Below are 14,174 nucleotides of genomic sequence, written 5' to 3' on the forward strand. Positions count from 1 at the left end.
TCCAACCCCCCTGCTATGGGTAGGGATGCCACCCACTAGGCCAGGTGGCTCAAAGCCCCATCCAGCCTGGCCTTTTTATAAGTACAAATGAACAGGAAACTCAAAATCTTTAGCTGGAGAGGTTTACATTGTGCCCAGCTCTTCTGCCTCACCCAGGCAGCTGCATGCAGCTGCCTGAAGAGCCCCAAAGCAGGGACAGAGGCACATTAGTTAAGCATTCATCATCAACAGGAAATGCGCATGAGTTCATATAAACACAGAAACACAAATATATAAACCAACAGCCCTGCACGGTTTAAGGTATTTCAGACACCCCATGGAATAGGGCTGGAGCTGTGCTGGCTGGGAACCCACAGCATTGATGTATTTGTTTTGGAATGGCAAAGAGCCTCGGGACTCAGAGGAACTCTTCTGGTGGGCACCACCAACCCACCCAGCCTGCCGCAGCCACCCCGCGCCCCTCAGCTCCTCCACCACCTCCAGAGCCAAGCCCAACAAGCCTGGCTGCTCCTGCCCTCAGCAGGAAAATGGCACATTTCAAAGTGCCTCCAAGGAAAGACTGTGGCATTGTTGCAAACCCTGCTCTGAATACGCTCCCACATGGATGCAACTGCAGGGTTTAAAGGGTTTTGCTCTGCAAAGTGTTGGGCTGCCCCAGAACTGGTGCCACTAAATGCAATAGAGATAGAGGACAGTGTTCCTGATGGATTTGGACACCAGCATTCATGGGGCACAGGCAAAGGAATGCTCCCTGCACAAGGCATCCTTTTCTTGTTTGTGATGAGGCTGAGGGGGCCTCCAAGCCCCTCTCACACTGGAGGTCCCTCGCAGCTGTGCTCCGTCCAGACAGGTGGTGAAGGCTGAACCAGGCTCTGCCCACGTTTAAACTCCTAATTAATACTTGGTTGCAGAAGATAATAAAGAATTACAGGCATCAGGAGGACAGAGAAACAGTAAAAATGGAGACAGCCTCACTTGCAGACAGTTTTCACTGTCAGTTCTCACTTCAGTTTTCTGAAGCACCATTAGGTTGCTTATTTATCTTACCTAAGTCTGTCTACCTCCGTCATTTCCTGGAGGAGATGCAACTTCTCCCATGCCAGTGAACTAGATGGGATTCCTGTTTGGATTTCAGTGGTCTCCCAAACTGCACACTACATTGCCTCTACTTTGTTCAGTACTTTGTGGCTTCAGTTTCCCCAGATTGCACAGCCAAACATAAACTATTATTTTTGTGAACTCTTTCTTGCCTTGCCAGCCTGCACATTCATTCTGCCATGCAGTTTTCCAGGCACTGGAAGTGCTGATGACCTTGAGGGTCAGGCCATGGTGAGCTGGGTGACACTCCCCCAGTAGCTCCAGTTTTCAGGTGGCATTTCAGCTACAAACACATCTCTAGAGAGCAGACACATCACTCCTGGACTTCCTAACTCCCTCACCCAGGCACAGAAGGCTCCCAAACTCTCTTTCAAACATGGATGCACACCAAAATGCTGCCAAGCTGCTGGACCAGCCCTGCATTATATTTTTTGACAAAGTTAAGCTCTGTGCTTCATTTCTCACAAACACAGTTTGACTGTAGACAGCAGCCGACAAGTAAATCTACCCTTTTCCATGGCAAACAGCCCAACTTTAATATTTTTACTGGCTTACAGCTGGGTAAATTAAGCCCCAGATTTTTATTTATTTATTTTTTAATACCGTGCAACTGAAAATGAACAGCTACTTCACTATGACTGCCAAGGACAACCTTAAAAACACTAATGCAATCCAGTCCAGCTCTCAACAGATCTATAAAGGCAAGAGGACCAAAAATTTCAGCTTATCCACCCAAACAAAATGTTGGTTGGGCAGGAAGTCTAATGTTTCGTTAAGATCCCTAAAAAAAAGAAAAAGGAAAGGAAAAAAAGATCCCTGGCAATCTGAAGATGGTAACAATCCCAGCTACAATGCCATAAAATGGGAATTAAAATGCACTGATTTACTTACCCCAGCTTTCCCAACATTTCAGGCTCTGGAACTTGTGGTCCATATGTCTCCACTTGCAGAGGCTGATATTCATACAATGTTTCCTCTAACTTTTGAATGGGAGCTAATGAAATATGCTGACCCTGTTGGAAAAAAAAAATAAAAAGGTAAAATATTTCTACATATAATCAAGGTCAAGGTTTTGTTTTGACTTTTTTTATATGCAGTGTAAGAACAAGCATAACTTGGTCCAGACAAACACCCTCCCACAAAGAACATACCGTTCACCATACCACTCACTTCTTCATAATTTATATTTTTTTTACTGGGACCTGCAGATTGGAAGTGATGTTTCATCAGCTATAATTGTTTGGACAAGAAGGAAGGGGGAAGAAGCTTTATTCAGGGCAAGCTTACCATTAGAAAGTACAGCTGCTTCCAGTGTCACTAGCAAAATTATTATTAGACACTAATTTCATTTATCTGAAGTACTATCAAACAAGTGTCTCTGAACAACCCTACTTGATTCTGTAATCAATGATTTCCTGAAAGCCCTAATTAGAAAGGGAAGCCACTTTGCTTTCTCTCCACAGGCTTTGTAAGCTCCCATACATAATGGCTCTCAAGATAGACTTTTACAGAGCAATACAATTAATTCATTCAGCAAATTCCCATTTGTTTCATAACTAAAAATATAGAAACACACAAACATTAAGCTTTCAATCCAGATGGTACTTTTGCAAGACCTTCAGACTGCTGAGAAACAACAAGACATTTGCACACCCCTCCCCTCCAAGTCCCTATCACTCGGAGCTCTCACAAAACAGGAGACTTGTGGCTGGGAAGGAGGGGGTCAGGAGGATATGAGATAGAGCCAAAGTTAACAGATGTTGCTGCGTGACATTCTACACTGATTTGTTGATCTTTCACACAGTTTCAATTTTCTACTGTATTCTATGGTGCTCACAAAAATTAGCAGCAGCAGCAAAAAGACAGAGCACCGTGAGCTGCCCCAAAACAGCCTGGCTTTCCCTGTAGAAATTGAGTTTCCCATCTGCAGAATGCAGGAATTTAGCAAAGTAGTAGTATTGTTTTTGTAGACATTTTGTCTGAAACAGGAGATGGGAAGCTTTCCATGGTGTAATGCCGTGTATAAGCCTGGCTCCCACTGGTGATCACTTACTGAGCTGAGCTTCCCTGGGGCCACTCCTCTGAGCATCTACTCCCTCAAGTGGAAAATACAGGCTCCTAAAGTGGGACACTGGGTTAAAATTAACTAAAGAGGGGAATGAAAAAGTCTGTAGAAGGGGAAAGCTGTTAATTAAATTTGTGGTTGAAGACAGTGACCTTTCTGAATTTGGAGCAGAGATATTTTTGTTTAGGGAGTTGCAGAAAATAGCAAAGAAAACTGAAGACGTAAGTCCTTGAGAAGTGTTATCGTGGATCTAAGCCGATCTCTACGGAAATATCAGCAGCTCAAGTTTTCCATTGAAACAGCCCCTGTGTGTGTGATGAAAACAGAGTTTTAGGCTTTTTCTGCACTGCCTGGGGGACTGGAGAGGCCACTGCTGACACTGGTATGGGGACTGTGTCCTGGAGATGACATGTGAAGGAAGTTCTCCAGTCAGCCATGCACCACTCCAACTCTCATGGCCAGCACATTTATTTCTGTGTTACAAACTATTGCTGCAACATTACTGCACATTTTTAAAAAGTAGGAAAATAAAGGTTAAAAATTCAGCTTTAATCCCACTTCATGATATTTTAGGACATAAAAGCAGGGATTTCTATTTTCCTAGGAGCTGTCAATTTATAATCTATCCAATTTTATTAAAATATAGTACTTTGTAGCTACGTTTATGTGGGCCTCTTACACGCATTGCAAGAGGTTAATGCTTAAATAAGACTCTTACATTTGCATTTTTAGCAACATCTTTGTCTCTAACCAAACCAAATGGAAAGTCATAACAATGTTTTACATATGCACAACCTCATCTGGTGAGTGAAGAGTCTCACTCTTTCCAAATCCAAATTTTGTTCCAGCCATAGAAAAGAAATTTCGGTTTTGGGCAAAGATCAAAACCATGGTAAATACTTTGGGAAATTACTTCTGTGCAGAAAAAAGAGACAATCTCAGATTGCAAGCACCCCATCCCTTGAGGACACCACCAGAACAGCTGCTCACTGTCAGCACAGTTGCCACTGGTGCCTTCCTGACACTTTGTTAATGAGAGCAACTTCTGCCAGCATTGGCCAAGAGACACTGGAAGGCTCCCAACACACGGACTGGGATCATCACTGCCCTCCTTCCCCACCACTATTTATGCTGCTACAGATGTCCACCTCTGGAAGCTCCTGGGGGGACAGGATGAAAATTGTTTCCCCCTCTTTGTGGGGCTCCCAATGTGCCTGAGCTCACAGGGATCACGATGGTCATTGTCTCAGATGACCGAGCAGGAACTGGAAGGGAGCTGCCCATGAATGGTGGGAAGGCTGAGTGGTCAGCACCCCAGGGGCATGGGGAGCACGGGGGTCATGGGGAAGGACTTCTCTGTGTGGAACTGCATCACCAACTCCCTGTGGTGGCCTGGAGAACAGCAGAATGTCAAAAGAGGAGCTGCATTATAGACACTGTCCCCCATTGCGCTGGTCTGACATCATATCCAGCACAGGCCAGGACATTTTGTGTTCCTGTATGAAACCCAAGGACTGGCAGTTCAGCCAAAATACCTTATTTTGAAAGGCATCCAATCTAGATTCAGACAGATTTCAGATCACAGAAGTACAGGCACATCCCCTAGGTAAGTAGTTGCAATAGTTAATTATCTTCACCATTAAATACTGGCAGCTCATTTCTGGTTCATCAGATTGACTCTCTCCTATGTCTTTCTCACGTCCTTCACGGGCCAAGGTGGAAGTATTAGGAACCAGGGTGCCATTTGTATGGCAAAATGACTGCACTGGTTTGTGTGCAGCCAGCAGATCTGCACCTCAAGGAGATTATGCAGCTGTATGAGACAGCTCATTTGTTTTTCTATCCCAAAATCACAACTTTAGCTGATGTTGGATTGTGGATTACATTCCACTTAGCAATAGGTAAAAAGCCCCATGACCAGCTGCTGTTCCTGCCCTTTGGCTGTCTGGCCTTTAGGCTCCTGAGCTTACAGACTTTCAAATTGTTTAGCCCTACACAGGTTAGGAAGGTCCCAGAACCGAGTATGGCCCAGACTGGTGCAAAAGTCTGGGATGCAAACCAAAACCACTGCCTTTCCTACTTCCACTGCTGTTGGGATAAGCTGACTCACAAAAAACCTTGTTGAAGTTAAAAGGCTCAATTTGACCACTATTATCTCAGTTAAGAGCCATTTGACCAGAAGCATCCCACTTTTGTCTCTCTGTCCCAAGTGGTCCCTAACCACTTCACAACAGACTGGTAATAAAAGGGAAGCTGCTGTGTAACTTTAGAGACACCGCAACAGACAACAACTGTTACTTTGGACTTACACAGCACTTTTACAGATACAAAACCCATTTCTAACCTATGAGGTAAGACTTTTAAATTTCCTGTATTCCACCTAGACAGTCAGCCTTGCCTCTTTCCAGCATTAGGATGCATTTATCAGCATGCTGAAACCAAAATGAAAGCACTGGGACCAAGGTCCTGCTTCTGCATTGCTTTCTCCTGACAAACCTAAAATCTGATGTGGTCATGGGTAAGTATTTCTAATTCCCCTTGGATGCTGTAATGTTTGTGTAAAAGAAGCTGACAGCATCCAAATGAAGACAGAAAAGGCTTCCAAGAACACAGACAACACTTTTCCTGCCTCCTCTCCCTCCCACCCCAATCTTCACAGCATACAAGTGTTTTCCCTGGGATTATTTTAGGCACCAGAGCTGTCTATTACATACTGGAATGTATGGAACCACAAAACATGCTGCTAATTAGAAGGAAGGCATTTGCTTATCCTTAGGACTTTGTTTATATAAAAGCCTGCACAGCAATGGATTTGTGAGCAACTGACATTCTATTCATGAGCTGTATGGGTTCAGATGAGAGACACACAGGATTAAATTGGGAGGGGGTTTGAATAATGTCTTTGTATTAGAAGTAAAACTGACTGGCTGATAGACTGTTTCAGACAACTATCAGCTGAAAAAGAAACAAAAGCAGTGGCCAGTTTTGGTTTCAGATTGTGATACAACATGGCATTTATAAAAGAAAAGCCGTGGATGACATAGAAAGAACTGCCCTTGCAGTAACAAGGAGCTTACTTTAAACAAAAACAACACTCTTTCAGGAACAATCATGTTCATTAGAACATCAAAATTATAGTGTACCACTGCACCTTTCACACAGGTTTGGGGAGGGGCTCTTGCCAGATGCCAGGTACATCAGTATTTGCCTGCTAGCAGAACGAGGTTATTTTAGCACAGAGTACAGAAATATCAGCCCAAGTTGCAGCGTTCACACTTCTTCCCATCCTGCCCTGTCTCCCTATCCATGTCTCCATAATGACACTGTCTTCCTCCACCTCCTTCCCTCAGCAGCAAAAAGAAACAACTGACAGCCTTCCCAGAAATCTTTCAAGAGCCAGGGAGGAGGAGAAAGGGGACTTCACACCAAAAATGCACTAGTAGGGCAAAGAGGAGGAACAGCTATGCCACAAAAACATCTCCAGGCAAGAGACAGAAGCCAGAGACTGGGGTCAGTAAAACTTGTCCAGACAAGGCAAGTTTCTGTACTAGCAGCAGCTGGACTAGTTGAAGCCAATCTTTTTGCCTTTTAAATTTCTCTCTGCTTAGGAACTTGCTCAGCTCTGCTATCAGCCCACTTCCACAGCACACGTCAGAGAACAGAAATAGCGACGCTCGCGCCACATCTCATTAGGTGCCTTTGCAGCAATGTTATTTTTATTTAACCCTTTTCACTGGCAGGTCACTCTCCTGGCCAAAGGAGACAAGGAGGAACCAAGGGCTGTGGAATGCCAGGACATGATGCTGCTAAAACACACCCCCAGTGCTGCTTCCCTTGTACATGGCAGGACAGAGAGGTTAACAAAGACCCTTTTAAACACACCATCATCCGAGCATGCAATTATCCAAATGCTTTCAAGTGAACATTAAAACAAAACTATAAATGCCATGAATTTTTCAGTATAAGCAGTCTTAGGAAACTATTTTACTGTTAAGCTCGTAACAGAATTCAGCTTTTGAAAAGATTTCATGTTAAGACAATTTCATACAGATATCAATGTAAATATCTTTGGCAATGTGGTGTGAGCCAGAAGTCGGGTTGTTGTGGATTTGTTCTCCCCCTCCAGCTTCCACCCTCTCAATTCACTATTGACAAATCCATGTCAGCAATGCTAAAGTGGCCTTCTGATTCTGATTAACTACTTTCACTACAGTAATACTCAGGAAAAGGAGAATGAAACTGATAGATTTGGAGGGCTCAGTTAATATTATTTTAACCTTTACCCTCTCTGTCTTCCACAGCCTTTTTAAATAAACACAAAGTATGTCAAACTAAAATGTATAATTCTATTCGTTGGCCTAAAATTCCTGTGCCAGTGAAGCTTTTTCAAAGACTTAAATATCAACTGTTCTCTCTCTGCTCTTGAAAAAGCAACAAGAAATCTAATTTATTTACTTGATTATGAGAAGCAGAGGATTATGAGGATATTTCAGAAGCAAAACTGAAAGAACGCAACAGAACCAATATTAAGATTTTCTGTTGATCTCAAAACCAAAATCTGACTACAAATAGCAAGATCAGACACGCAAGATTGCCAATCCCCCTTCTCTGTGTGGTAGATGATTTCAGACACCTAATAACAATCTCCCTAAATTTAGATTATTTTTTCCCTCCACAGTAACTTAATTTGATTTTCAAATGCCAAAACAGATTTAAAATATGTGCTTTCTTCAGGAATGACAGAAATAAGCCAAGAGATCAACAGCATTGAAGAAGCTATTAACAAAGACAGTCAGATATATGCAATTTGTTACACAAACAGGTACCTGGAAAATTAAGCACAGACTAACATGGGTTAAATCACACCATTAGGTCTCCTTGCCTCCAAAATTTTCCTTTACAACTTTCTGACATAAGTAATTACCTGACCAGACTTATCTTAAAGCTCCTGCCAAAAAGCCCCATTTCTCTAATCTCCCAGAAGAAAGCCTGTGTCCCTCTAACAAGCCGAAATACAATTCTGCTGGGTCGGAGCCAGGGCAGGATTTAGTGCCTGCTCTCTTCACAGAAAAGCCCAGTGCCCTTTCCTCATGGCCATGGATTGCAGTGCCTGCTCGGGACTGTCCTCTCCAGCCCAGGCAGGATTCAGGGGATAGTCTGGATGTTTGCTGCAACAAGTCACTCTCTTGTTTTCAGCAGAGACCCATGAATCCCGGCAGGATCTGCCAAGCTTTCCTCAAAATCCTCACCACACTTCAAAGTATAGCCCAGTACACAAGACAGCATTATTTTGGGGAATGAAGAATTAAAACACAACATTTTCATGTCACTAATAAGCCCATGGGTCACACTCTTGGTTTTCAGCACTGATTTCTAAATCCTGCTCCCAACTCTGTCTCAGCTCCCAAGAAATTAGTTCTGTGCACACCGCTGTGCCGGACACGGCGCAATAGCTTCTGCTCCTTTTGTTCTGTGCCCAGGACCTCCACCCTGCACTTGGTGCCTGTTTGGCCACCTTCAGCTGGACTGAAAAGCCATGCCATGAGCATTTGGACACCCTGGGAATGCCAGTTGAATTTGCAAACCTCACTATCAGCTGGTGTGTTTTGTTGGTTTTTTTTACAGGACTCTACATGGCCCTTCTCAGGGTACAGCTGCGGGTTCTTCCCATTTTCAGAGAAATGTTTCATTAAAGTTCATGTTTTGGTCAGTTTGTTTCACCAGTCCTGTTGGTAATACAGCACACTAAGCAGAACTAAACAAACTTTTGTTGCATCTGTACCATCAGACTTCTGGAGCCTTGGTCCTTTTGGTTTGGCTATCAACAAAGCACAGTATCCACTATCAACAACAGCCAGTCTAATTACAGGATTTAAGGCTTTAATATAACATTGTTTTAAATACACACATTTAAGACCTAATTTTTCAAGGGACATGAAGTAGAAATAAATGGCAAATGCCAATTTGTGTATCATGAACAATGAGAGAGGGATGGACACAGCAGTGGAGGTCAGAGCACAAAGCATCGCTCATCAACCAGCAACAACTGCCCGAGTCTCTGCACAGGTGAATCTACTGGTGCTCCTACTTTGCTGAACTAAAGCTGTGTCTTGCATAATGGAGGGATCATATCAGTGTAAGAAAATTATCTAGGATTTCCTGGAGAACAGTGGAAACTGTAAAAACCAGCTGCTGTGTTGGAAGAACAGCAGCTCATAAAGAATCATACATCACTGTATTAAACTGTCTGCTCTTTCCTGGGATTCTCTAAAGCAGCTTCCCCCATCCAAACAGCCACAGCTCCACAATACTGTTTTTGAGGAATGCAAAGTCTGATGGATGACTTAAAAAGAAACACTGCTTAAAATAACAAAGCCAAACAGAAAGCTGACCTCAGACTGTAGAAGATGAGTAACTCTGTGTGTGTGTGGAAGTCAGAGACATATTCCCTGTTCTACTGAGCATCCAGCCCAGACCCAGATAAATATTGATAAAGATGCAGAACATCACATTCAGTACAATTTATGTATGCTTGATAAAGGGAAGAAATAAAGTGAGATTCCTTGAATAGCTAGATTTTAAGGAGGAACTGCTAAAGGTTGATGATCGTCTGGCAAGAGAAAGCAAGGAAGTTTTTATAGCAACAGACACAAAAAAACAGAATAAAATATTAAGAAAAGGACAATAAAGGCAGATGAAAGGAAAAGCAAGAATAGAATAGAAAAACAGGAAGGGTGAATTATTAGAAACAGGCAAAAAAGATAAAAAGAAAGAATTAAGAAAAACTGAAGTCTGAAGTTAAAAAACTAAAAGTATCAGACATTAGCAATACGTGATACATCTTCACAGTATTTGTGGGCTGTATTTAGTACAACATTTTAAATGAAAACTGAAAAGTGTTAGCAATATATTTAGAAATTATTACTTAAAGTAAAAGTAGTTTATTTCTAGCCTTTTTTCCATTTACATGCAGGGCACACAAGTAAACACGAACTATTCCAGGACAGGAGGGGACCCACTGCAAACATAACACACACTTCATGGCACTGCTTTGAAAATGAACATTAATTCTCTCAAGCTAAACAAAACAAAAACAAAACAAAACAAACCAAAAAAAAAAAAACCAAAAAACAACTCCTTGGGGCAGAGGAAACTGCACTTTTAATCTGCACAAAATTTATTCTGTTGTCCTTCCAGAGAGGTTCAGTTTCTTTCCATGCAAGTTTTCATCTCTGTGGATATTTCATTTCAGTGGGTATAACAAAATGATGCTTAAATATGAACCACAGACATGACAGCTTTTCAAGTTGTGTGTACTTACTTCCCATGGCACCTGAATTTTACCAGTCCTTTGGACAGGATTCAGAGAAGTTCACAGGACCAAGAAACCTATTTGCAAGCCTTGCCTGATCCTGAGAGAGTTGCAAAAAGTCCTCCTTTTACAAAGGAACTACAGCAGCTTGCTGCATTGCCCTGGTTTCAGGCTACAGCTTCCTAACTCCTTGAAACACAACCAGAAATATCTAAGGCATCTTTAACACAAAGAGAAAGGAATGGTTCCTGCCATGAAAAATCTACAGTCTCAGAGAAAATAGAAGCTGGCAGCAAAAACAGATAAAACCACACAGCAATTTCACACTCAGTCCCTGAAAAAACATATTTATCTGTTTACAAAATAAAAAGATGCCTCATCTGTTTTATCTTGTTCACTGGTTTCGTTGTGAACTCTTGTGCTAAAACACTTGTATTCAAATATTAAAAAAGCAAGTGTTGCCACAGATTCTGAAAGAGGAGACTGCTGTGAATGCAACTGCAGGACAAACACTGCATTTCGAGCAAGGTGGAGAGGCTGCCTGAGTATTTCCTGCTATAGGCTCACAACAGACAGTTTTGCCTTAAAAACAACCCTTCCACTGTAGAAAGGAAGATCGCTGTATGCTCTGGCACAAGTACTGGATGGACCCACATCAGCAGAGTGCCCTGGCATTTAATTAGGCCCAAGAGGGGAAAGGCTTCGCTCAAAGGCAGTGTGCTGGATCAGGAATTGCATCCCAGGCCATGCCACTGACTGCAACAAGCAAGCTGCAACCCCACAGAAAAGGAAGCCCAAAAACAAGCATTAAGAACATTTGATAATCAAAGGACTAATCATATAGGAAGGTCTTCCTTTCTTTGAATTTCACATATTATTTCCAATCAGTAAAATATGTACCAGGCTCTCCGCAGATGATGCAAATGCTTACCCTGGCTCAGGGCAGCTGCTGCTCTGAGAAACAAACCAACATAAGCTGATCATTTGAATCCCCTTAAAACTCTTAGTACTGGACCAAATAAAGCACAGTAGAGCTTACCACACAGTTTTACAAGGCATGCCGAACATCTTTGTGCACTTAAAAACTATAATTTAATTAACTTTTACCTGTAAGCTTGGGAAGGAGGAGGGTGCACGAGGGGGAAAGAAAACAAAATAAAATATAAACTCCTTTTCTCCTAAACTCTGAAAATAGTTCAGGGTCCAAATCCCTATACAAGAAGTAATAAAAATAGTTTGGTTTCTGGTAGCAATAACAAAAATGAGGGCAAGATTAATTCTTACACTTTTATGGCAAACAATCTAAAGCAGATGTTTGAGAATAAAAGCGAGATGTCAAAGTAGTTAAAAAGCGCTTTTCAAACTCAAACACAACAAGACAACTTACAGCTTTATGTGCTTATATAAAACTCTAAATCATCTCAATCAGCTTCCACCCTTCACCCTTCTCTAGTCTATGAAGCTTCACAATTACCAAAAATGTTATATTCATGTCTAAACCACTACAGATTGGTGTCTCCTGAACAAAAGCACATGCAAGTGAGCTTTACTGATTAGAGATCAGCTCCTGAATCTGGAGCTTTACGAAGAGAAATGGGTTTCCCTGGGTTGACTGTCCAGGATCTCTGGAATAAAGTCCCTGTCTTCAAGAGACAGAGCACACTTTAAAGGTATCTAAAAAAACTTCAGAGTGTATTTACATTTCTGCTAGAAAACTGCAGTTTTGAGACAGAGATCAAACTTCACATTCTAAGGTCAAAATCAACATAAGCATTCCTCAGAATCAGACTTCAAATGGATATTTGAAGTTATCAGCACTTTCTTGTTTGCGAGTTCAAAGAATTGCTGATCATAAAGCAAATTTTAAGATATTAAATCTTTCAAGTAGAGATTTGACAAAAGACCATGTGTGTATGCAGGAGAACTGAGTCCCTCCACATGTGACAGGGCAGAAGCCTGTGCACAGTAACCCTAAGCACACCCTTTTCCAATGAAACTGCCCTTTATTGTGAACAGCGTGTTAAGTTAAAACACCATTCACTTAGATGTGCTTTCCAAAAGGCCTCAAGCAGGACGATACTGATTTAAATAAAGAAAATTAGGCAAGTTTTTTCACTTGAGCTTCCCACACAAGGAGGATTTGCCAAGCCTTTCCAGTCTAATCAGAGCTGCAATCACCCCGGTATATAAAGAGACTGACTCAGCGCACACAAACACTTCCAGACTCACCAGCAAGAGCTGATTTTTTGGCTGACCACAGCAAACTGCCTCCTAAGCCGGCCAGCCCCAGTGTCCATCTACCTGGAAGCCATCCATCCAGCCACACTGGGCTACTGTGCATCTGCATGGCTGCTGCACTTCATCAGTGAAACACAAACCCGGCTCCGGCCATCGCAGTAACTGATACCGTATCGCTCAACTCGATGGGAGCAAATCAGAAACTCTACACTACATATGAATAATAATAGGTTTTTGTGTTTCCTTTCCCAAGTGCTGACAGTTTGGAAGGTTATTTTCCCCACCACCACCATGGCTGGACTATAACCACATTAATTTCAGCGTGCCAAGGCAAGCTGTTCAAGAAGCTTTCACGGCACATTTGGCTTCATAATCCAGGGTGGTGTTTTGGGGGTTTGTTTTCAATTGTCCAAGATTTGACAAGAAAAAGAAAATGAAGTTTAAGATGTATAACTCTCTGGAAAATTGTATTTTCAGCAAAAGATGGCAAGCTTTAAAAAAAGTTTTAACAAACAAATTTAAACCACCCTTTAAATCACCAGCAGCCTAAATAACTTGGACCTAGCTCTTAACATAAACTTTTATCAATGGTAGTTGCCTGAGAAAACCATGTATTCTCCTTCAGTTTCACATTAATCTCAGGGCACAGTTAAAACATGACACTTCATCAACTTTTTTTCCCCACATCTCCTGTTCACAGCCGTTGCTGTGTTGGCTGAAACATTTATTGGCAGGACAGAGCACTGACCAAGAGACCTACAAGGAACAAAAGCCTGCCTGAGCCTACAGCAGCTCACCTTACAAAATCACCTAAGCCCCAGCCCAGCTACTCCAGCAGCTGCACTGCTCTGTTCCAGGGTATTAGCACAAGTAGGGAGCTGCAGTGACTGCTATCAAGTTAAAGAAATTCAGACTTCATTTAATCTTTTCTATGTTAGATTTAGACCAATACTAAGAGGCAGCCCTCAAGTGCTACACAGAGCATTCTATAATTCATATGAGAGTTGAGTCACAGCAAACCAGCAGCCTGGCCAGGATAATGCTTCACTGGATATACCTACATTTACTTCTGTAAAGAGCTACAGTTTGCTTTTAATTATTCATAATGTTCTACAATGTACTTGGATGTGTATACTGTACATACACACAGCAGTTTGAATAAAATAAACACACCTCAGTAATTAGCTGATTGCAGTGCTCAAATAGCGCTGTTTTTAATGAGATGCTCTTTGTGTTCATGGAGGTTTCTGTTCTGTGTGTGTACACACAGATACACCCAAACACAAATAATCCAGGGCATGAGCTAAACAATTTATAACAAAGACTATCACAGAATGTTTGCACAACCCTGTAATGCTCCAATCATGTGCACATTTGCACATGGGAATTATTTAGAGGCATGTCAACCTAACAAATTTATTTGCCATCAGACAATTTTATCATCCACTTACCTGGGGCTTA

General features: G+C 42.0%; 1 protein-coding gene across 3 annotated transcripts in view; it reads right to left on the reverse strand.

Annotated features, from left to right (window-relative positions):
• The window catches only part of MNAT1 (MNAT1 component of CDK activating kinase), a 118,177-nt gene that overhangs the window by 33,318 nt on the left and 70,685 nt on the right, over window positions 1-14,174 (reverse strand). For all 3 annotated transcript variants that reach the window (XM_064422959.1, XM_064422961.1, XM_064422960.1), the window contains exon 7: window positions 1,990-2,111. In XM_064422959.1, the coding sequence (XP_064279029.1) occupies window positions 1,990-2,111 (122 nt within the window). The remainder of the gene's footprint in view (window positions 1-1,989; window positions 2,112-14,174) is intronic.

Source organism: Passer domesticus, chromosome 6 (assembly GCF_036417665.1).
Source record: "Passer domesticus isolate bPasDom1 chromosome 6, bPasDom1.hap1, whole genome shotgun sequence".
NCBI classification, from domain to species: domain Eukaryota; kingdom Metazoa; phylum Chordata; class Aves; order Passeriformes; family Passeridae; genus Passer; species Passer domesticus.